Source organism: Suncus etruscus, chromosome 17 (assembly GCF_024139225.1).
Source record: "Suncus etruscus isolate mSunEtr1 chromosome 17, mSunEtr1.pri.cur, whole genome shotgun sequence".
NCBI lineage: Eukaryota > Metazoa > Chordata > Mammalia > Eulipotyphla > Soricidae > Suncus > Suncus etruscus.
In genome coordinates this window covers 15,322,422-15,347,968 of record NC_064864.1, presented here as the reverse complement: position 1 = coordinate 15,347,968, position 25,547 = coordinate 15,322,422, and the positions used below count along the sequence as shown (strand labels likewise).

General features: G+C 34.0%; 1 protein-coding gene across 1 annotated transcript in view; it reads left to right on the top strand.

The window, feature by feature from the left end:
- Positions 1 to 25,547, top strand: part of PRKG1 (protein kinase cGMP-dependent 1) — a 1,196,983-nt gene that overhangs the window by 850,903 nt on the left and 320,533 nt on the right. Inside the window, exon 5 of the mRNA XM_049764671.1 lies at positions 9,157 to 9,220. Within this exon, the coding sequence (XP_049620628.1) occupies positions 9,157 to 9,220 (64 nt within the window). The remainder of the gene's footprint in view (positions 1 to 9,156; positions 9,221 to 25,547) is intronic.

The following is a 25,547-nucleotide window of genomic DNA, read 5'->3' as shown; positions in this document are numbered from 1 at the left end:
ATTCTTTTTTTATGGGACAGATTTGACAGTGTGTAGAGCTTATTTCTGGCCCTGTATTCAGTGCTCACTCTTGGTGGTACCTGAAGAACCACATGGAATGCTATGCTGTGGACTCAAATCCCAGAAAGCATCCTATTTGCCAAGCTATCTCTGCATCTCCAAAGGGGTGTTTTTTGATAACCTTTGTGTTTCAGTATGAAGAAAAATGGCATTTTATTTATGCCTACAGTAATGCGGGAGGGAATAATCTTATTGTGAATGAAGCTTAATAAAGTTAATAACTTTTATTGCTGTGCCAAAAACATGTTTTAAAAGATGCTATTTTGTTTCATAATTTTCCGGTGAGAACAGGGATTAAGAATACAATACATTTTAATATAGTTTGGTATTGTTGTTTTAATGGGTGCTGAGTGGTCACCATTGCTTTCATACCATCAATCAAATGTGCTTATAGTTTCTCCTAGATGTATCATGTGATTTGCAAAATTATTCCATACTCAGCTTGTATTTGATATTGATACATACCCACTTGTATTTGATGCCAGCCATTCTTGTAAAAAATTGATTTTAATGACAGATAAAAATAACAAGAGCAGCATCAGTGTAGATCATTCTTTTAGTAAAGCCGTAGCATAAATCTACAGAGAAGATAACTCATCCTTTGTTTACAGCTTAATCTTTAATTCAATATGGTGCTATATTTTTGGTTGAGAGGGAGTACAGTGATTCTTTCACTGTCTTTATCCAGCAGGCATTCAGCAAGTCAGCTCTAGGAGGTTTTATTGGTCTCTCACCAATTTTCCAGAATTCTCTAACTGGCAGTATAATAATTCACCCTGTAAGATGCTGTACCTTTTCCTCTTGAAGCTGAAAATAACTGACAAATGTTTTTGGTTTTTATTTTTTATTTTTTTTTATTTTGTTTTGGGGCCACAACCGGTGATGCTCAGGTGTTACTCCTGCCTCTCCACTCACGGATCACTCCTGGTAAACTTGAAACATTATACAAAGGGGTTGACCTGAGGGTTGAGCCTAGGCCTGTTTTTGTATGTGTCCTACATGCTTTACTAGCTTTCTGTTTTGTGTTTTATAAAGTTCTTTCTTTCTGCATTTAAAAGTGCCCTTTTTTATCTTGACACTTTAATGACTGAACTCAAAATGATACAATAGTTGGCATAATATTTTTTGAAGTAAACACAGATTTTATTTGGAAACTCTGAGAAAAGGGAGGAAGAGCCTAGGAGAGAGAGTGAGGGATTTTCCAAAGATAGAGATTTTCCTGATACACAACCCAACGTGAAAGTCAGAAAGTCCACATCTCAAAAGGGAATTGTGGTTAGCATGTGCTCAGGCTTTATATACCCAAGCAACACATGTGTACATGTGGTCCAGGGATCATATGTGTTTTGATATTTAAAATATTTTATAGGTAAGATAAATTAGCTATAATACTGATGGAATGAAATTTTTGTCATCTCATTTACTTTTTTAGTACTTTTAATATTTTTTGGACTTGAGTTCTCTAATCCATGAATCAGAAAGCTCTGATATGAACTGATATAAACTTTTCAAGGAGTTTAAATAGAAATTGGCAGCTGTGGCCTGAGAATAGGAATATTTCAATCTTCTATTTTAAGGTAAACAATCTGTTCTGAAGAATAAGAAAGATATAATAGACTTTTGTTTACTTAGAACAAATATGACCTTGAAAGTTTAGTTCTACTGCTGTTCTCAGGTCAGTCAATCAAATGACATGATCCAAAATGGCCATTTTTCTCCACAAGACTACAGGTTAAAATGTATGTTCTCAAATCAACCTTCTTACCTGCAAACATTTTTGGTGTTAAAACTAAGAGATTTATGGAAAGAATATGGAAGAATAGGTTTCTAGTAGGTGCTGAGTGAAAAATAAAATCCTTTCTTGTTCTATTCTGCTGTATCACACTCCATCTTATCTACAAGGCTAACCAATATAGTTAGGCTTTGGGGGAAATAGTAAACCAAGAACAAACTCTCAGTTGGCTTTGGAAAAGCACAGTTGTCCCTGTCTCATATTAATCTTTGTCCCAGAAACAAACTCCAAAATTGACTGTTGTGTTTTTTGAATATGTGGTGCATCTTGAAACCCAGGACATTGTATTTGTGAAATGACAATGGTTTCAGGAAAATTAAAAATGTTAAAAGTACTTTAGAAAAGAAAAAGCTATGACTGCAGTTACATTAGCCAAAAGCCTTGGTTATTTCATTATTTTTCTATTTAGACTTAAGGAAAATTTTAGGAGTCAGAGAAATAAATCATTGGATTATAATAACATTATAGCCATTATATCAAGAATCTATAAACTAATGGAGCTGGCTGTGCATGCTATAAAGCCAGATTTGATTCACAGCAGATGAATAACCAAACCCTCCTGGGTCAGATCTTGGAGTTTCTGAACATTTTCAGGTATTGCCCGGAAGAATTTGAGCACCATGGGAGTGATCTGAAAAAATATCAAATACCTCAGATACCTGAGCAACATGGTATTTACGAGCTTACTTAGTTTAACTTGGTATTGAACTACCAGCCTGGCTGACTAAAAATCACAGAGGAGGCCTACAGACCTCTTGCACATTGCCATCATCCAAATGACAAGTAAACAAAACTAATAAGAGCACAGAAGTACTAAAATAATTCCAAGTTAATTTAGTAAAAAACGTACATTGTTAACAATATATTAAATTTATGGGACATGAAGGAATAAATAATCACACGTTCACTAGCCATCAAAAACAGTGATGCCAGGCCATATATTGTTTTAGAGAATTTTATATGCAAGTATGAAGAAATGAAAGTGTAAAATGACACATTATGAAAAGTGTTTAGACTTTGAGTGATGTATAGGATTATTTAGCTACCTCCAAAATTGGGGGATTTTTTTTCTGTCCATTATATTATTCCATAATCACCTATTTTTGTTTTTCATTAAGATATTCACAGTCCAATTTTTGTACTTGGGTTTTTCTCTCTCCCTTCTGTTATTTTCATATGCTATTCAGAAATAAGACCACTAAAACATTCAAAATATGGACATCTGGGGCTGGAGAGATAGCATGGAGGTAAGACGTTTGCCTTTCATGCAGGAGGTCATCGGTTCAAATCCCAGCATCCCATATGGTCCCCCGTGCCTGCCAGGAGCAATTTCTGAGCCTGGAGCCAGGAATAACCCCTGAGCACTGCCGGGTGTGACCCAAAAACCACAAAAAAAAAAAAAAAATATGGACATCTAATTAAACATTGTATTTGTCACTTCCAAAAATTAGTCATATGAGCAAAAGATAGACGATTGTTGAAGAGGTCTACAAAGAAATGCTGCAGGTGGCAGAGGTGTTTCTTACTTAAAGAAGAAGGTTCTTAGGCTAGTCTCTGAATACTGTTACAGAAAAATCCACATCCTGGTTTTCTTAAGTATTGCAGGTGTCTTCCATAGCTTTGAGAGCAGTGCATTTCCACATTCCTGCTCCACCCACCTCAATCACTAGGGAAAATGCCTGTAAGGATTAGGACTGGTAGATTTTATCCTAAGCACTATATTCCCACTATCCCTTAATGCATCTGTCAAGTTTCACCAGAAATCCACTTGATCTACATAGTATGGGAAGTCAGAGAGCTACTACCCAGATTCTTAGCAGAGCACGACTTGGTGGAGTAAGAAATTGCTATTTGCAGGAGGTGAATTTGTTCTAACACCTGGTCGGATTTTCCAAGAACATCACCTTCTCTAACACAAAAGAAAAATTGTAAGAGGATATGAAGAGTAAAATAAAATTGTTTTATTTAGAAATAAGAAGGAGAGGTGGTAGAGTCAGAGAGAAGAAAATATTATAAGTGTTTCCAAAGGGTCTGGGTGAAGCCGATGGTACAAATCTCAGATTTAAATATAGGAAATTTAAATTTATATTCAATAAAATTTAAATATAAAAAACATAATTTAAAAGAAAAAATAATATAATTAATTTTAATAAGTAAATGTTAATTTAATTATAAAATAATAAAATTTTATTAAAATTCAAATATAGAAAATCTCCAAAGCAGAAAATATATCTGTATATATATTTAAAAAGTTGAGTATGTTGAAGAGCTTTCTTATATCACCTTTACCTATGTAAGTCTGTTGTTAGGACATTGTCAGGTGAAAAAATCCCTGGGCACTTGATGGTCTTTCCATTTTCTTCTCAAGGCCTCTAGAATCTCTTGACACATTTTTTTGTGGGAAGTTTACCTATCCCTGGATGGTGTTTCATTGTCTTTATATCCAAGGAGTTCAGTTACATCTCAAAGGGATGTGCTCTTCATATGTTTGGGTTCCTTCAGGCCAGTGATGAACTAAGCTAGTGGCTAGTTAATTTTTGAAGGCAATTTTTTTCTTGGTTTTATAATTTTCCCAAAAACTCATTAAGAACAACTACCACTTCTGTCTATTAGCCTGCTCCAGAAGTTTTCAAGTGAAAAGCTTAATATGTATTTTATTGGATCCTGATCTGAAAAAAACAAACAAACTAGCAAAAACAATTTTAAATAAATAGGTAAGATTATATCAGGGAATTGTGGTAAACTGTATGATGATATTGGTATCATTGTTATTTAGGATCATGATCTTTCAGAATATGCTTGCTTAATTAATATGGAAAAAGTTGGGGGCTGGAGAGATAGCATAGTGGTAGGGCATTTGCCTTGCACACAGCTGATCCAGGACAGATGGAAGATGGTTCAAATCCTGGCAGCCCATATGATCCCCCGACCCTGCCTGGAACTATTTCTGAGCACAGAGCCAGGAATAACTTCTGAGCACTGCCGGGTGTGACCCAAAAGCAATATATATATATATATATATATATATATGGAAAAAGTTTCACAATATCTGCATATTTCACATGATTCAGCAAAAATATTTGTACACATATAAGAAGATAGATTAAAAGTAGGTAAAGATGGCACAATGTTAACAGTAGAAAATCTAGGTGGTAAGGATACTGGTGGGTGTAAATTACTTTTATTCAGCATACATTTTTATTAGTAAGGGTTTATTTATAAGTTAAATCACTGACTTCAATATTAATATTGTTTTCTCTTATATTAATAAAAATTCTCTACTATTTGAAAGTTTCAAGAGACATTCATTCTCATACTATAAAATGTGTTGACTCATGAGGAACCTCTAAAGTAGTTCTGATGAATTTTCATCACCCTGGTGAATGGTGTAACCACAGGCAGATTCTCAATTTCCTAGTTTTCTATAAAATGAGTGACATGACAATGCTTATTTGATAAGGTGGTTGTAAATCTGTAACATCCTTAGTTCAGTGCATGATAAATAGAAAGCACTGGAATCTCATCTTCTATTACTCTCAATACAAATTTTGAGTTCTTCCTTCATTAAACTAAAAATGTAATGCAAAAGCTTGACACATTAAGTCATCTCTATTGCATACAACTGTGTTCTTTGACTGCAGGCCTATTGCAAATCCTCAGGGGACCAGAGAATTTTAATGGATCTGTAAGAATTACTTGTGATTAGTATGTAAATTGTTATTAAAAATTTTATTACATGAATGAAAATGGTTTTCTCTACTATTTAAGTATTTCTATGAGCTTGCCTTATAATTATTCGCCTTAAAATATCTGAATAATAAAAGACCATATGTTGAGTTATATGCTCAAATTAGAGGCACGTAAGTTAAATGTCTGATGCATTTGGGAAAATAAAATCATCAATTTTTTATAGGTAGAACTTAGGTTTTATCTATTAAATTTTCATTCTTTTGAGTGCTCAAGCTACCAATATGATGAGAATTTGTATAAACCAAATTAATTACATAAAAAACTAATGTAGTGTTTTGAAAATAGAACTTTGGGGCTATATAAGTATTCAAAAAAATCTATGAATTTTAAACCTCTTATTTTTCTGTCAAATTGCTTCCATTTTGTTTAAGCATTATTCAGTTGTTGCTAATAATTTTGAGTGTTTCTCCCTAAGATTTACACTTAGTTTTATTTATAACTTGTGTCTGTGTATGCTATGCAGCATTTAAAATATTCAAATATTCATGAAAGACACAAACATGAGAATAAAGGGAACGTTCCCTTTCGCAACATATATAATCAGCAATCTATGTGTAATAAAATAAAGGGCAAAAATGGGATAGTCTTACTTATATATAGAAAACTAGTAAATTGCCAAAATTCATTGGCTCAATAGAAAAATGGTAAAGAGTGTTTACTGGACTTGAAAACAGGGCAGAAGGAGAGTCGGATAAATAGGAATAAGCTTTCAATCTAAGGAAGATCTGAAAGTTTATTATAAAGCATGGTGTCTATAGTTGGATCTACTGTTGTATACCTGAATTGTTTGTAAGTATGGAATATAAGTGGTCTACATCAAAAAATAAAAGATAAGTAAGGATATGACTGTCTTCATTAGATAAGAGGATTTCTTTGATCACAAATATTATAACAAACATATAATCTATATATTTGGTTTGGGGCCATACCTGGTAGCTCAGTGCTCAGAAATTACTCTTGGTAGGCTTGGGGACCATATGGATAATAGAGTTTCAACCCAGGTCAGCCATGTACAAGACTAACAAATGCTCTACCCCTGTGCTATTGCTCCAGCCCTGAACATAGAATTTATTGTATGGTTTTATTTTTCAGGACTATTTTAATAAAACTACAAATTTATTTAAAATAAAATATTAATGATTTTATTCCCTCCCCAAATTAATTTTTTATTTTAACTTAATGGATTATGTGATCAAGCAACTATCTTTACCCATGCATGAATTAAAAACTCATAAAAATGAATATATGGGTTGACAATGATATATTGTAGAGTAAAATACAGAGTTTGGTATAGCATAGACCTGCTTAGAAAGGGGAACAAATTATATTAAAATGAGCAAACTTCACTTGTAATTATGTGTTCTACAAATACCCTCTGGAATAGGAGCATTCTAATTATTCTTACACTTCAGAAGCAATGGAAATATTATAGCTCATAAAAAACAAGAAAGGGACAGATACTTCAACCTTCAAAGTTCATAGAAATAACTTTCTCTGTCACATTATGATATAGTATGTCCACTTGCTGGAATAGATAATCTTTTAGAAATTAAAGCCCATATGGCCAAAACTCACAGTGGTAAATCATGTATAACAGATGGGTTTTGGTGAACTGTAATATCTCCACAAAAACTCTGGAATATTATCAATAGACTTTTATAATGAGAATCATAGTGATAAATTGATGATAAAATATTTATGCTTGTACCAAAAGAGTTTGGTATGGGCAATGTTTTTGTTTGATCTATTTTATCATTTCTACCTAGCCAAAATTCTTCTGTGGATCAGATATTGGACATGCCAATATGTGTGCTCTCATTTGTTTTATTTCCATTTAAGATTTGACTTAAATTTAACTTACTTTTACTTAAAAAAATGACTGAAGTAAGTTTATTATGCATTCAAGTTAGATTTTTAGACTTGAATTTTATGAACTATCTTATTTTCAACTATTTTTATTTTGAAGTTATTTCAAACATAAATTTTATTTTCTCTGTTCAGATTCATTAAATATTTTTCTTTTCTTGTCACTTGAAGCTATAAGAAATGTGGATGATGAAAGGAAAACTAGCATTTTCAGTATCTCCTATGAGTCTTATTTTCTTTTCCTGTCTGATAACTGCCTTATAATTGACCTATTAATTAACCTTATAATTAAAACCTATTGATAATATTTAATTTCTTGCTTCTTAATTATTTTTATTCTACACATGAGTAGAGCTATTACTGCAAATCACCACGTACCAGAGATTTACCAACACCAGGGCAATTTTTATATATGTAGTATTTTATTTGTTCGAGCAAAGAAGAAACCCAGGAACAAATATATAATTTGTTATGCAACTGAAGTTGTTTTATGAGATGAAAATATTCTCAACATATTACACGAGTTGGGGAGAAATTGGGAAGAGGAGGAAGCTTGTCAATATTGGAATGTCTGTTTCTTGATCAAACTATGTTGAAGTTGGATGAGTAGCAGTTGGCCTGTAGAAATGTGTGTGTCTGGTTCCAGGGACTAGGGTATGTAGGTGTGAGAAAGGGGAATGAAAGTAGGGGTAGAACTGGAAGAATCTGCTGACAGGTCAATAGGATTAATTCTCCCTAGATGAGGAATCTATTACCCAAAATTTATAGTAAAACAAAAAAATTAAAAGTAAGGACTTTCAAGGAAGCAAGTAGGGAGAGATTATTGTTAGCATGGGCTATAGAGGAAGTTTCAGATAGTGTAACTGGCTCGGGCCAAAACTAACTGAATATAAGTGTATAGATGTATAAATGTTTTACAAACAAAGTCATGCATATTTGGGAAGAAAAGATATAGATGAAAAAGTACAAAGAATACATACATAACCAGGTACCAAATATTACAGAAACCTTCAGCGGAGGGTTATATTGTGCAACTATATGCTTTATCTAGCCAGAAGTTGGAAACGTCATCTCTACCAATGCATTTCTTGGTGCAAAGTGAGAAGACTATGTCTTAGAGAAAGTTTGTCACATTTTTCAAACTAATTCTTCTGCAAGAATTTTTTGGTTTATTTTCCCTTTCTTTATCCTCGAGAATCTGTTTTGAGACACAAAAAAGGAGCCTATAAAATTACGCTCAATATTGATCATTTGAATATTCATCTAAGCTTATAAAGCCACATATAGTGAGGTTTAAATTTAGTGATGTCCAGCTTTAAAGTTCTTTTTAATTTATTTTTTGAGTGGGAAGGTGACCACTGAGATATATAGGAACTAATCCCCCCATTCTATGCTTAGAGGTCTTTCATGGCAGCTTTCAGAGGACCATGCCTGTCTTGCCTTTGAACCCCTATCTCCTGAAGGCAAAGTTCATTGGGCTCCCTTTTTTGACCTCCAAAAATAAAAGGTCAGAAAAAAAAGACATATGCCTCCTTTTTGATGTCATTGAATCATGCTTAAGTTATTGCTTTGATCTTCATCTGCAGATTCTTTGCCATGAAATGCTTTTACATTTTCATTCAGATGCATTGCTGAATGAAAGTAGATTGCAGTTCATTCCTTCAGCCTCATTCTGTTTTGTTTTGCAGTGTTCCGACATTCCAGAGCCTTCCTGAAGAGATCCTCAGTAAACTTGCTGACGTCCTTGAAGAGGTAATTGTGTTTGGCCCTTGAACTTTTTGAGATGGGACCCAGCCTATCACAGCTGTGTGATGATGAATCACAGACGAGAGAGACCTTTTTAAATATTTTTAAGATCTGGGATGAGCTAAATATATTAAATTCAAATAGAAAGTATCTCAGCATATCTGACATCTATACACAGAAACGTGCAAATCAACTTTACTGAGGGAGGAAAACTTGAAGTAAAAATAATGTTACAAGAATGGGAGATGACGGAGATGACACAATTCTCTTATTTCAGTCAGTGTACAGAAAAAATTGTAGTAATTGCCTGTCTTAAATTTCATATTAGGAAATTTATAATAGGCATGAGCCCTTTTGTTATATTTTCAGCCATGACTTTATGCCCATAATTTTATGCCGTTTGGTATTTTTTTCTGAAACCATGAATTTAAAGAAGATAATACTGTGTGTAACACTATTTAACACTATTTACTACTTACCTTTTAATTTCGAAGTAAATTAAAAATGCTAATACATTTTGTATATAGAATTTAAATGAGCTGCAAATCGTCAAATAGATGCAGATACCTCAGCTATGAGGTAAAGTACAATATCAGAATATGTCTCCACAGAAATCTTCTTGCCTGTAAATTCCTTTATTGTTCCTCAGAATGCTAAGAATGGGATGTGATTGTTTTTGCTGTTAATTCATTTATTGAATGTCTATGACACTGTAATTTCTTTTAGGCAATGGCATGCAGCATTGAAAAAATAAATAAAAATAAAAATACGCTTAGGTGTTTTAGAGGGTGGGCAGAAGCATGAAGAAGTAATTAGGAAAATACATATATTTTTCATTGCATATGGCATATGCATTAGAAACAAATACTTAAAGAGTAGAATGTATGCAGTGCATGAAATTATATGGAATTTAGGGATTAATGCTTGTAAGCAGAGTTGTCAATGGATTATAAATATGATATGCTGGAGCCAAAGACATAGTCTACTCAAAAACTCCAAGAAGAGTATGTCCAAAGAATGACAAGTATAACTAGGTGATCACTGGGACAGGATTGAAATAAGGGTCCAGAGTACCATCTGGGTAGAGTATTATAAGAGTAGGCATACCCTATAGAATCATTTAAGTCATTACAATAATTTTGGTTTTTCCTCAGCGAGATGAAAGCTACTGACAGTTCTAAGCAAAGACATGAAATTATTTGGCAAAGTTGTTGAACAGAATTACTGTGGTACTGAAAGTAAGAAGACAGCTACAGTAATTGAGAAGATAAATGAGGGTGATCTTGTTCAGAGTAATAAAAGAGCAATAAACAGATTTTTTAAAATATAATTTTTATTTTAATCATAGTGGCTTACATATTGTTGACAATAATATTTTAGGTACATATTAACATCACAGATTCTAACTGTATTTTAAAGTTGAACCTGAAAAGTTGCCCTGTTGTAGAAGATGTATGGCATGAGAAAAAAGAAGTGAAGGGTCACTTCTATCAGATCTAAGGATGGAATTGTCATTCTTTTAAATGGGGAAGGCTAAGTGACTGGGAAGATAGAGTATCGAGCAATCAGGGGATAAGAAATTTTCTGGCAGGGGAATAGTTTATTATAATATAATTTTTATAGCAGGGAGTTATTGGCCACCTGGGTGTTGTTTAAGGGAGCTATCCATGAAAAAATTACTAGGTGCAAATCCATAGTGGGTAGCAAACACCAATTATAATAGTGTACATGGATCTTAAAAATGTAAATGCTGAGAAGAAAATACAGGACAAAACTCTAAAAAGGACATTTTTAATTAAATACCATTATGCATAGAAGCATATTTTTATGTATTTTGCTAAATGCTTTTATAAGTATTACATATTAGGCACTTGTTGAAAAATGGTACAAGTAGAGTAGTGAGAAAAAATGGATGAAAAAATAAAAATGTATTACATATTAGGCACTTGTTGGAAAATGGTACAAGGAGAGTAGTGAGAAAAAATGAATGAAAAAATAAAAATGTAACAGAAAGTCTTGATTGTCAATCCTTCCACATCAAGAGGTTGAACAATGTGGAAAGAGGAAAAAAATCTAAAAGCATTTTGCGCTTAATACTCCAAGAAAAGGAAGCCTTTTTTTTTTTTGAAAGGCATTGTAAAGTTTGAGTATTGTTGGAAAAAGCAAAGAGAAAAATGGGACAGTTGTTAGAAGAAATGGAGGAGGAAGATTTTGTAGAATAGGAACGTGACATATAAAAAGAGGTTTATATACAGTCTTACAAGAACTCAGGAGGTCAGGCTCCCTAGTATTACAGAAATAAGAACAACAAAGAATCTGTAGTAGGTAAGTGAGAATCATGTGGGTAAGTGAATGAGGTGATAGAGCTGCTTGGAAACAAAGTTTTCTGCTATCTTCTATTTTCTCTGTGATATGAAATACAAATAGTCAATTGATAATGAGTTGGAAGAATGAGGGTTTTGAGCAAAGGAGACTATAAAAATGAGTTGATTGTACAACAATCGAATTTGGTAATTATCATTCCAGACTCACTTGATGTTTGCAAATGCTATTCTACATTTTGACTGGCAGAGAAGTTGCATATAGAGAAGATATAGAAATGATGGTGTGTGTGGGGGGTGGGCATATTTCCTTCTTTAGAGTCTTCTAAGAAGAAGTGAATAGGAAAAGAATAACAGAAAGTGTAGCTAGAGAAAAAGTTGAACTTAAATACCTACTGTTGGGGACTCTATAGGAGAGGATGAGGTTTCCCACTTTAATGGAGGGATTGTGTCTCTATTTATTATGAGCATGGTGGAATAGGCTTCAAGGACAACAGATAGGCCCTGCATAGTGAGAAGTGTAGATGTCCCATAATTACATGTTTACCCTGCTATCTGCATAGATTTCTTATCTAAAAGGGTTAATTCTGGAGATGACAGTAAATCAGGAACAGACCAGTAATTTTCAATTCTCAGTCTCATTAAAGGAGTGGTGGAGTGGTGAAAGTTTCACTTGAGCTTGCAGAATCTCAATAAACTTTAGTATGGAATGATCTACATGCCCAAGTTCCCATCTTGGGGAGACTAGCTCTTAACTCTTGCAAATGAAGCTCTATTCTCATGGAATATTAGGTGAGAGGAAGTTTATGTGCTGGAGTGGCTGGTAAAAAAATAATTCCAGTAGTATTTTACTGAATTAAATAGCAATATAATATGGGGAAGTTGTATCTACTTTAAGAAAACAGAAGTCAAGAGACTAGAATTAGGAAGACATCACTTTTATGATTTAGTCAAGCTGAGGGAATTGCCTGCTTGCTTACTATCCTATCTGATTTATATTTTTCACCAGCTCCATTTATGTCTCGACTCCTGTTCTAAGTAGGAAAAATGGATTTAATCAGAACAGGAATTTTTTTTAATGCCAGGGGAAGAAAAGATGAGACTGCATATGAAGGAATGATTTTAATGATTGACCTTGGGATTTAAATCAGGCAAGAAGGGTAGAACATCGATAGAGCAAGAGCCAGTGTGAGATTAAAGGATCAATGAATTTTTCATCCCATGGGGTTGAATAGGTTTTGGATAATAGAAGAGCTCAAAACACACCAAAAATGTTCTTGTCTCTGGGTACTAACTGTACAAGTAATTCAGTGATTTATATACATAAATTTATAGAGACTTACCAGAATAAGGTTTTTATGATAGACTAGTATCCCACATTTTATTGAGAACAAATGTAAAGCAGAAGGCACTTGGATTTCTATGTTCAATCATAAAAAATCATGAGAAAAAAATAATTGTATGTTTTTTCTGAGGGCACTCACCCTGTACTTGTAGCCTCTATAAATTTAAATGATTTTCTTCATCTTTGGTATCTTGCTTTTGTTAAAAATATACTAAAATCACTGGTGGACATTTTTCTTTCTTCAAAAAAACAAAGGGCAAATTTAGCAGCTCCAGTCATACTTCTCAAACAAAAATAAAGTTAGCAAACATGAAATCCTCTAATCATTTTCTTTCTGTTCCACAGCTGTGGAAGCATTTGTTATTTTGCAAAAACAATAGCCATAGTCCTATAAATAATTCTCACCAAAGAAATATTTAAGTATTTTATGTCAGATTTTCTAATCAAATGATGCCTTAATTTATGTTTGGGTTATGTAAGCTCCAGTACAATCTTTAAGTCGCATGAAAATGGAAACCAATTATTACATGCCTACACATTTGTCTTGAAGACATAAAAAGGAAATAAGCAGACCAGATATGAATTTACCACCCAACACATGTGAGTGTTGTAGTCAAGTTGAATAACAACACGAGAAACTGAATTAAGTATCAGATAAAGTGAAGCAAATATGGAAGAACTAACTTTAAAGCAAGAGTAATGTCACATAACATTAAAGAGAAATGTGCTTGCATAATAATTGAACTGTCTTTCTAACAAATAATTTGCAAGATGAAATAATCCAAGATTGTTTTCAAGTGAAAGCAGTATTTTTTTTCCAATCTGTATTTTGGTAGCATAATTTAAAATACTGTTAAGTGTTTCAGGCATTGAATGTTCCAACTCCATACATACTGCCAGTATAAACATCCCACCATCAATGTCTCAAGGTTCCTTCCTATACCCTGTAGAAAACTCTTGTTGTTGGTATAGTTGAATCATAAGCTTATGATGCTTTTTATTTTGACATACACAGTTCCTTTGCATCTCCATTTCCAAAATATCCAAAACCTTTCTAATCTGCCTCATTCTTATCATCCCACTATCCAACCTGTCAACTCTCCCGTTACTTGCCACTATTTGATATTTTTAATTACTTTGCCTTGTTTTTTCTGCAGACACAGATGAGTAAAATCATTAAACATTTGTTCTTCTTCTAATACATTGCTTAACATGATATCTTCTGGTTCCAGCCATCATACACCAGACTGAATGATTTCATCTTGTTTTTAAGGACTGGATAATATTCCATTATATATATATATATATATATATATATATATATATATATATATATATATATGTCACATTCTTTTTATCTATTCATCTGTCATTAGAAATTGGAGATGTTAGTTTCTCCCTATTAGAAAATACACTTATCTGGCAGAAAAATAGTAGAATGTTTATTTGTATTTCACCATGATTCAGTGACTTGGCATTCAGTTGAGAGAAAGGGAAAGGAGAAAAGGAAGGGGAAGTGGAAAGAGTGAAGAGAAAGGAAGGAAAACAATAAAGGAGGAAAGGAGGGTGGTAACACTGAACTTATAGAACAATTTGGACAGAGAAATAGGGAATACTCTGACATAATAATTAATCTTGGAAATTTGTACAATCAGCAAAACATTAAGAACCTGCAGATTGATACGCACTTCAACTGCAAGACAAACCAATTCCTTTTATTAAAATAAATAGTCATTTATTTATTTATTTATTATTATTAAATAAATAGTCATTTATTTAAATGACTAAAATTAATAGTCATTTTAAATGTTAATAAAATTTTCCAAAAAGCTAGTGGAAGTTCACTTACTTATAATTAAAATGACACATAATCCATAGGACACATAAGGGTATCATTACTTATACAACTGCATCTCACCAAAGCCTTCACTGGTCATAGTCCCCTTCTCATTAGCTGGAAGTCTTAGAAAGAGCTAGAATAAATACCTGCCTCACCCCCAACTCTGAGCTGTTTGATAACTCTCTTCATTACAGAAAGGCTTTGTGTTCTGTGACTACAACAGAAAGAACCAGTGTGCCAGAAGCTCTAGTAGGCAGCTATTCACTGATTCATGTCTATGATTCTTGCTGGGTACAAAGGCCCCCTAACTATATTTCTTGGCTGTTTCAAAGATGCCTCATCAGACAAAAAGGAAAAAAGAGGCAAGTTTTGTCTCATTCAGATGAGATGTTATTACTCTGTTCTGCAGCAAGAATTCAAGCTTTGCCCTGATCTACTCCAAAGCTATCACCAGGCATTTGTAACCAGGATATTATTCATACGCTGAAGGCACACCGATAATTATTAGTTCTACACAAATTCACTCTTTGTTTATAATCCACAATAACAGCAAATTGCAAACACGGAGCAGTTTGGTATTCTTTATGTCGCATATTTGAAGCACTTCCTATGAATATCTCTAAAAAGCTGATATATTACAAATTGGTCGACTTGCAGAGCACATACATTTTAATGGATTACAGGTAGCATGGAGCTAAGTGTACATGATCTGATGATAAAATAGAAAGGCTTTTAGTGGGAGGTAAAGGAGAACATAAAATGGATTCTTGTCATAACAAATTTAAATGGCTAACTGGGGGAAAAACTGATTACTTTATATTATTGTCAACAATATGTAAGCCACTATGATCAAAATAAAAATTATATTAAAAAATTAATCACTATTTTTATCCTTTTATATCCTTTGTATTTTATCCTTTCTATATCAGAGGATAATAGGACTTTTTTTTTTCACTTAATCTACTTATTCAGAATGCAATGCAATGCAGTAACAAAAGGGTTGATTAAAAAGGTAACTATCCTGCCACTTACTGGTCTGTTTACCTGACTGAGCTTCAGTTCTTCGGATCTAAATTGGGACTAGTTACGGTACTAGTGTTTATTCCATGTGATATTAAGTAGATATCTTAGTCTGTCACTGAGTTAGCAGCAGAAAGTAGAAGTTATTGCTCTTGTTCCTATCAAATCCTTTCAGGTGCCCTCTGGAAACTTAAAGTCTAAGAGAATGGTCTTTCCCAAAAGGAAATGCTAAGCCATTGAACAAGTACTTCTTTCTCCCAAATGATAGCTAAATTGTTGTAGGAGATATGGGAGCAGGGAGTTTCAAGATGAAAAAAAAATTCAAAGTGTCAAGGCTTAAAACTCAAGTCTTTATTTTAGTAGAATTATACAGAACCTCAGACTTAAGCAGAAACTGAAAATTTGATATGATTCAAATGTCAGAACAATGTGTAATTATTCATAATATCCTAAGTTATTTTCATATATATTTTATTTCATACATATTTTTTACATTTATTTATATAAATAATTAGCATTTATGAACTGTCTGCATGTTTGTCAGCCTCTTCAAAATAACTTTTAACCTTCCTAAACTATTTATATATATACATATATATATATATATATATATATATATATATATATATATATATATATATATATATATATATATATATACTGTCTATATGTATTCCAACTATTACTGACAGGATTCATTATTTTTCCTTCATACTTGTAGCAGTTTCAAAAGTAATATGGATAGTAATTTCAATCATTTTCCAAGTAATAAATAGCATATTGACAATAAATTAATGAGGTTATTCCAAGTGGTATGGACAGTATCTACAGTACATTTAAGGTATAGCCAGTATATCTAAGACATGCAGAAAACACAGCACATATGTATTCTGTATGTATAGCATATAGCTTACTGTATATTCCAAGTATACCAACTGATATAAATAGTTATAAAGTTTAAATATAAAGTATAAATAAATAATGTTTAAATTTAAAGTATCCTTTTATTCTAATAAATGATGTCACTTTTATTAAAGGTTACCACAGGATTACATTTTTAAATTTTCCTTTATCGGGCCCGGAGAGATAGCACAGCGGTGTTTGCCTTGCAAGCAGCCGATCCAGGACCAAAGGTGGTTGGTTCGAATCCCGGTGTCCCATATGGTCCCTCTTGCCTGCCAGGAGCTATTTCTGAGCAGACAGCCAGGAGTAACCCTGAGCACCGCCGGGTGTGACCCAAAAACCAAAAAAAAAAAAAAAAAAAATTTCAAAAAAAGAATTTTTTTTCTTTATCTTTTCAACAGAGCTCCCCACATAGAAAAGACAGCCCACAGACACAGCATCTCCAAATTTAAAGTTATTTAGGTCAAAAGTAACTAAGAAGGACCAGGTTCTTTCAATTCCCACTAGTTAGGCTTTGGCTAGCAGTAGCCCAACCTTAAGGTAGGGTGAGCATGATTAATTACAACTTATTTTAGAAAGCAAACTATGATCCTTCTTATTCTCCAACAAGATCATATAGTCCCATAGGAGAATCACACAAGTGGGTACCTCCATATCAGAAAGTAGGAGGGAACTGGTGGTGGTGGGGTTCACAATGGCAGAGATCATTTATACAAAGTCTTATTTTTTCAGCTCCAGAATAGGATGCCCCATACACCAAATGTTTTTTCTTTAAGTTACATGTACATAGATAACTTTATCTCTAACATTATGATGACTTCTGTTTCAATCTGACAGCTCTTTATTTCTGAGGCCCTTATTCTCCTTTCCTCTCCCATGATCTAAAAGTATTGTTTCAAGAAGTGTGAGGATTGAGATTCTTTTTTTTTTTTTTTTTTTTTTTTTGGTTTTTGGGCCACACCCGGTAACGCTCAGGGGTTACTCCTGGCTATGTGCTCAGAAGTTGCTCCTGGCTTGGGGGACCATATGGGACACCGGGGGATCGAACCGCGGTCCATCCAAGGCTAGCGCTGGCAAGGCAGGCACCTTACCTTTAGCGCCACCGCCCGGCCCCGAGGATTGAGATTCTTAAAAATCCAATTCACAGACAAGTCATCACCCACTGTCACCAGAGCTATTGGTTATTCTGCAATGACTTCTTACTGATTTGTCCTCTAACTCAGTTTTCTTATTTTGATCAAAAAGATATCAAAATAGTTAATATTGGACCTAGGCCTTATACCTTTACATCTCTTCCCCTTATGTTTGGATTATTAACCAAAATCCTTTTCAAAGTAAAGACTTCTGGCCCTGACTAATTTTCTCTAGCCACATCTTATCAATATGAAAATCTTTTTATTTATATTTAACTATTTGTTTTGTTTTGTTTTGGTGTCGCACCTGGCAATGCTCAGAACTTACTCCTGGCTCTGCACTCAGGGATCATTCCTGGTGGGTTTAGGGTACCAGTTGGATGCCAGGGATTGAACCTAAATTGACTTGTGTGCAAGGCAATTACCTTATACACTGTACTATCACTCAGGACCTAAGTGTTCTGCTTTTTAAATTTCTAGTTTAATTGCAATGTAGTCTACAAACTTTTTTTTTATTTTGGGCCACACCCATTGACACACAGGTGTTACTCCTGGCTATGTTTTCAGAAATTGCTCCTGAGGGCAGCATATGGGATGCAAGGATTCCATCGTTCGTCCTGTGTCAGCTGTGTGCAAGGCAGATGCCCTAATCCTTCGCCACCACTCTGGCCCCTACAAACATAATTTTTATAATTTCTGTTCTTATGAAACTGTTAAGCTATGGTTTATGACTCAGAATATTTCAACTTCAGCATAAATATTGCACATGAGCTTGAGAAAATATGTTTCAATTTAGAATTGACCATTAAAATATGAAATAGCTAATTCAAATCAACTATATTTTATTGTATTTCTGCCAGCTAAATTTATTCACTATTACAGGGGCAATAATGTCTCCAATTATTGATAGATTTATATTTTTATCTTTCCATTATAACATGTCTTGTAAATTTTAACACTTTCTACTAGTCACATGCACATTAGGAATCATTAATGTCTTCTTTGAGATTTGATGGATGGCATCATATTATGCCCCTATCCAACATGGTACAATTTTTCTTGTCCTGATGTCTGATTTATTTGAAGTTAATATCAGGACAACAATTTTCTTTCCTTTTTTTGTTATGTGACTCTCACCTGTGGTACTCCAGGATTATTCCTAGCTCTATACACAGGTATTACTTCTCATGGTGCTCAAGAAACTATATGGGGTACCAGGGATTCAAACCAGGTTGGCTGCCTGCAAGTTAAAGCAAGCCAAGTGCCTTAATCTTTGAGTTATTTCTCTGTCCCACCTCCTTTCTTTTTTATGGCTGTTATCAGAATGGCAGTTTTCTTAACTTGTATATATGTATATATATGTATATATTACATATTGTTTTTGTTTTTGTGCTATAATTGGTGCCAGGGTTACTTCTGGTCTGGTATTCAGGAGACAGTACCTGTAGGGAATTCAACAGTAATATGTTCCTGGATTCCCACACACCATGTAGCCAACCCTTTGAGCTATCTCCCCAACTGTGATCTTTATATTCAAATATTCACATTTAAAGCAAATATTTATAAAATATATAAACTAGCATCTATCATATATGCAACTATTTATCAATTTTATTTTCTTTACATGTCCAATTTAGTTTAAAATCTTTCTATACTTTTATTTTCTCTTTTTAGCACTTTTTATAACATTTCTAGCAAAGAATTTCTGTTGGTAACACATTTTTAAATTTTGAAGCATTTATTTTTAATTTTTATTAAAACCAATGTGTTTAAATATTTTCTACTGAAAAAGTGTTTCTCCTTCATTATTGACATGAGTTTACTCTATGTTGAATTCTTATTTTATTCATTCTTTGTATTTTCATATTTTGATTCATATTTTAATTATTTCTGAAAGGTAATTCTTCATAATTACTTAAGTCTTTTCAGGCAACTTAAAAATACTTATTTCTCTTCCCTTTTTTGTTGTCACCATGCCTAGGGATTGCTCATTCTTGGCTGTGGTTCTCATGTGCATTTTAATTGTAGTGCTCACCATTCTCACTATAATTCTCATACATGCGATCATACTGGGTCTTTCCTCTCTGATCCTTAAACATTGGTAACTGTGTGGCATGTTTTGTTATGAATGGGATCCCAGATATCACAATCTATGGCACCTTACTTAGTACAAATGGACGATACTGGAGACCAAACTCAAGGTCTTACACTTGCAAGGTAGATAATATTTTCCCACTGAACCATCCTCTGGGCTTTAGTTCTCTACCTACTTTTCAGTTTTGATTTGTCTTATATTTTGAAACGTTTACATATGATCCCCTTTGGTGCTTATCTTATTTGATCTCTGTTTGTCCTAAATCTATAATTTTGTAGCTATCGTTCATTTTAGAAAATGCTTGCTATTTTTACTTCAGATTTTCTTTTCCTTCTTTGTCCTGGTATTTTCATTACCCATTTTATAATTGCCCTTCACTACATTGACACTTCTATTCTAACTTTTCAATCTATTTCTTGAACTTCAATTTTAGATGTTTCTATTTATGTGTTTTCTATAGTTGTCTTTTGTTTTTATAATTTCCATCTCTGCATACATTATCCATCTGTTCTTGTGCATTGTCCTCTTTTTTTCATCATATTCATGTCACACTATTTCTTCATAGTTATTTTACTCGCCCTTTTTGATAACTTCAAGATTTCTGCCATATTTGGCTTTGGTTCTTTGGTTTTCTTTGTCTCTTCAAAGTGTGTGTATTGATAATTATTTATGGTTGATATTGACATAGTTGATAATGAAGTTGATAAAAGCCAACTATGATTTTGATAAATTTAGAATAGCTTATGCCTATATGTCTAAGAGTTATACTGTTCTTACTGCTAGCTGTATTTAGAGTGTTAAATGTTGAAGTTTCCTCTAAGGTTCTTGTTTTTTCTCTTATACTGTCCTTGGACTTCCCTCAAAACTTCCTTACTTATGAAAAGATATTATGTGATATGAGAGATTGAATTTACTCTCTCACATGTGCAAAGCTGGTGCACTAGTCCAGTGACCTATTTCCCTGGCCTCAATATAATATACAAATATAGCATACATATTTAAATAAATATGTTAATCTAAAAATTAGGTGGTAGTAATTGAAAACCAAATGTTTATCTGGAATCATAGAATTATAATTTGTGGAGTGCAGCTTCCAGTAGAAAGCAGTGTTCAGTATTCTGAGAAGAAAAATAAGATTTTTCTTTTTGTTAATGCGAAGAATGAAGGAAATATCTTAAATGGAATTCTGTTGTACTGGCAAGTTTCAGCAATGCTTGGTAATATTTATTTGGTTGCAGTTTGATCCCTTTAAGAAAAGCCCATAATCATTAGTCTTTGTGATCTGAATATCACTGGTATCCCCTCCTGTTGGCTCCTCTGTCTCTGCCTCAATGTCAACCTTTTGTCAGCTAGATATAGATTTATTATATGGAATTGCTTCATGCAGCTATGCAAGCTGAGTCTCACAATTTGCTGTCTGCAAGTTATAGACCCAGGAACGTTGGTGGTGTAATTAAATCCAAATTTCAAGGCTTGTGCAACAGAGGAGTATAAAAAGCAAAAGATTGATGCTCCTGCTAAAGTAATCTCTGATGGAAGACTGAATTTTTCCCTTTGTCTTTTTATTCTGTTCACATCTACTATGTGTCAGATAATATCTCGTTGCTGGGTTCATCATTTCAAATGCTAGCTTCATGCAAAAACCAACCTCACAGACAAACACATGAACAATATATCTGGACATGCTGTGAGACAATCAGGTCAGCACAAAGATTAGAGATACAGATGGAATCCTATGGGGAAAGGGAATAAATTTTATTTGTCCCATTATTAAACCTTAAACTTTTCATGAGCTTTATTTAAGTATCTCTTTTCTTATTCCTTCTTCAAATATGGAGGTGGTAGTGACTAGAGGGGAATAGAATTGATTTTTCATCCAATGGTTAATCATTGGCATCAGTGGCCAGCTCATCCTACCAGGGGTCTCAAACTCGCGGCCCGCGGGCCGTTTGCGGCCCTCCATACAACATTTTGTGGCCCTGCCCTAGAGGAATCTTTTTTTGTTTTGTTTTGTTATGTTTTAGTTGTTTAGGTCACACCCCCCAATGTTCAAGGCTTACTACTGACTTTGCACTCAAGGATCACCCTGACTTTGCTTCCTGCGGCCCCCAGATAAATTGAGTTTGAGACCCCATAATCTCTCAAGTATTGTTAAAGAGAGAAGAGCGTTTTTAGTCTATTTCAACGTTATTAACATTCCTCTATCTCTGCAAGGAGCACAGGGAAGTTTCTTCTGTTTTGGAAAAAGAACCCATTGAGAATTCCTTGGTTTACCATTCCTAAAAGTGTGTTAGCCCACCCTAAGACTGAGGTCTCTTGGAGCTTCTAATTCCATAATGAGCCTCTCTAGAAGTGTATCATGACCCTCTGAAGTGTTCATATATATATATTGACTTCAAATATGAGCTTCTGCTTCTGGCCCCTCACTTCAGATAGATGATCAGAGTTCCCTGCATTTTTAAATTATGAGGAGTTCCTTTATCCTGTGATCTCACTTTTTTTCATATGCATGTAGCATATATTGTTGCTTATCAGTTTCTTCAGCTTTTATTTTTGTTGTGAGGATGTTGATTATTTCTAAGATTGTTAAGTCACATTGGAAACTACTCTTTTTAGAATCTTTTATGAATGGGGCCAGAGCGATAGCACAGTAGTAGGGCATTTGCCTTTCAGGGCTGACACAGGATGGACCAGGGTTTGATCCCTGGAGTCCCACATAGTCCCTGGAGCCAGGAGCGAATTCTGAGTGCATAGTTAGGAGTAACCCCTGAGCGTCACTGGATGTGGCCCAAGCCCCTCCCAAAAGAATCTTTATAGACTATCCACATAATAAATTAGCACAATGTATAACATATTGAGATTGTATTATTTGCCCTTAATGTGATGTATTCATCCCATAAAATTAGTTTTAATAAGTTAACATCTTATAATCAACTTTAAAAAGCAGCACAGGCCTCTGAAAAAATTAAATATTATTTCTATATACAACTTTAAGCAAGGCATTTTCTATGGTCAGTAGCCTGAAGCAATCAGAATTACTAAATGCCAGCCATCACATGAAGAACAAATCTGAGCTAAAAGTTAGGCCAGGGAACCTGTGGCAAGAGACAACAGTGCAAAAGGAAAGAGCAGAAATTAAGCCCAAGGGAGAGTGAGTTTTGGAATAGAAAGGGTGATGAAGAGGATAATAGACTCTTGAGATGTCTGACCCATAGCAGAAGGGATAAAGCCAGCTTTGTCTTTTGTATTCAATGATGTTATTTCTGGTGGGAATTAATATTTGTGCCAATAGATGCTGTTGAACAGTTTATTCCAAGAAAGCCTGCCCTTTGGTTCAGAGCTGTCACCACTGTTTAGAGAAAAGCTGTCATAGATGTGTGTGTGTCCTGCCCAATCTCTGCTGAGACAGAGCCTGCAAATTCCTGAATGTCCTGGGTTTGCTTGCTCTGTATGTTGCTGGTTCAGAACAGCCAAAATATTCAAAATACAATCCCAAAGCATCACTCCTTCTCTATCCTTAGTCATATTAATAGCCACAGATTGATTATGAACTATTTCTCTGAACCTTTCGTTTTCTTTTTCTTTTTTTTTTTTGGTTTTTGGGCCACACCCGGTGGTGCTCAGGGGTTACTCCTGGCTATCTGCTCAGGAATAGCTCCTGGCAGGCACGGGGGACCATATGGGACACCGGGATTCGAACCAACCACCTTTGGTCCTGGATCAGCTGCTTGCAAGGCAAACGCCACTGTGCTATCTCTTCGGGCCCTTCTCTGAACCTTTTCTATATAAATAAATCTAGTTTGTTTTTGTTGTTTTCTACCTGAATTATTAGTAAAATATTTAGATAATCTCCACTTTAAGGTCAACAATTCTTACCTTTAAGATTTAAGATTGTAATATAGTTAAAACTGATCCCATAACCTAGAAATGCTTTATGCATAAAGATGGACCATCCAGACAGCCTCAACCTATCACATTGGGAAATTTTAATATCACATATTAATTTCAGTATTAAACTTCTCGAGAAAATAGATGCATGATTCACTGAGGTGACTTAAAATACTTTTTTTTGGTGCATCACCTAGGAATTACTTTAGCACATATGACAGGACCTGGAAAATCTTATATTTTCAGTAGAACCAGAAACTTGCTGTTTGGATGACAATAACATACATATGCTCAAGTGCACACACATGAATAGTACCATAAATATTCAATTTAGTCAAAGTAACAAAACCCAATAAATATCAGTTAGCTAGATTACCAGACTTGTAAAAAAAAAAGACACAGCCAATTTCTTTGAAATTACTTCTTTTTATTAATACACTATTGTTTGTGACACTTAATTGGGGGGATCCTCCTTATGATGAATAAGAATGTTATATCACGTTATATTATTTTTTGTTAAAATAAAATGGCTCTTGGCTTTATCCCAATGTTATCATCATGGGGTATATATTATTACCTGCTAAGATGTTATCCTAAAATATTGGCTTCTCTATTTAACACAGAACTAAGGTAAATGTGTGGTACTTATTTTTGTACAACTCATGGGCTAAGAATAATTTTTATATTTTACATTGTTGGGAAAAATTAAAAGAAGCATAACACTTCTTGATGCATAAAAAAATCTGAAATATAATTGTAAGTCTTAATAGCAGCCAGCCGTACTCCATGTTAATCAATGAGAAACTTCCTGTGTTGAATTGGAAATGATGGTTGTAAGTGGAAACCCAGAATATTCCTGGAGTTAAGTCTCCTGTCTTACTTTCAGTGTTGACTTTTTGTTTTTAAACTTTTGAGCCACATCCAGGTGTACCTAAGATTTACTCCTGGCTCTGAGTGTAGGTATCACTCTTAGTGGGGAATGAGAGACAATGTGGGGTGTCAGGATCTATCCTGTGTCAGCCACATGCAAGTCAAGCACCCTTTCAGTCATACTGTTACTGTGAACCTTCAGTGTCAATCATTTAAAAGCTTCAAGCTTGATAGCTTAGAGTGGAAGAGAAAAATGTTAATAAAAAATATCAGAGTGAACTCTGACATTTGAATTTGTAATCTTCCTTCCTAATTTCCACTAAAGATTTCTATTAGGCAAAAAAGATGTGACTTGACTTTAACATCTCAAAAGATGTTAACAGCTGCTCAGTATCCTAAGATGAATATCAGTTGTTAGAACTATTATGGTTTCCTGTCATCATTGTGGCCATTGCAATTAATCCACAACATGGAAAGCTATGGTGCTAATGCTGGTTATATCCTAATTATATTCCCTGCTCTGCAAAAGAGCTATTTGTAAGAAATAAAAGAGCTACAAATAGGAGGAAAATAAAGTAGCTGTTTAGTATGTTGATGATTTTGAGTCACCAGCTGAAAGAATTCTAAAGAGTGAAGGAGAGTGATCCCTGCCTTTATTCTGCTTCTTAACAGACTTAAGGGATCATCAAATTTGTTCCAAAGTACTTCAAGTTACACACTGTAAGCTTTGAGTCTGCAAATTTGATTTCTCTACTGAAATCACAAGAAGCTAGTATTGTTATGTAACTACAAAAATAAGTAGGTACTGACCCTCAAAGAGAGAAAATGAGCAGAAAGTTGGTTTAAATACTTGTTTCAAATAGAAAACCTGTTACTCAAGCAGCCTGCATAATAATGTTGCTGGAATCTAAACTGTGG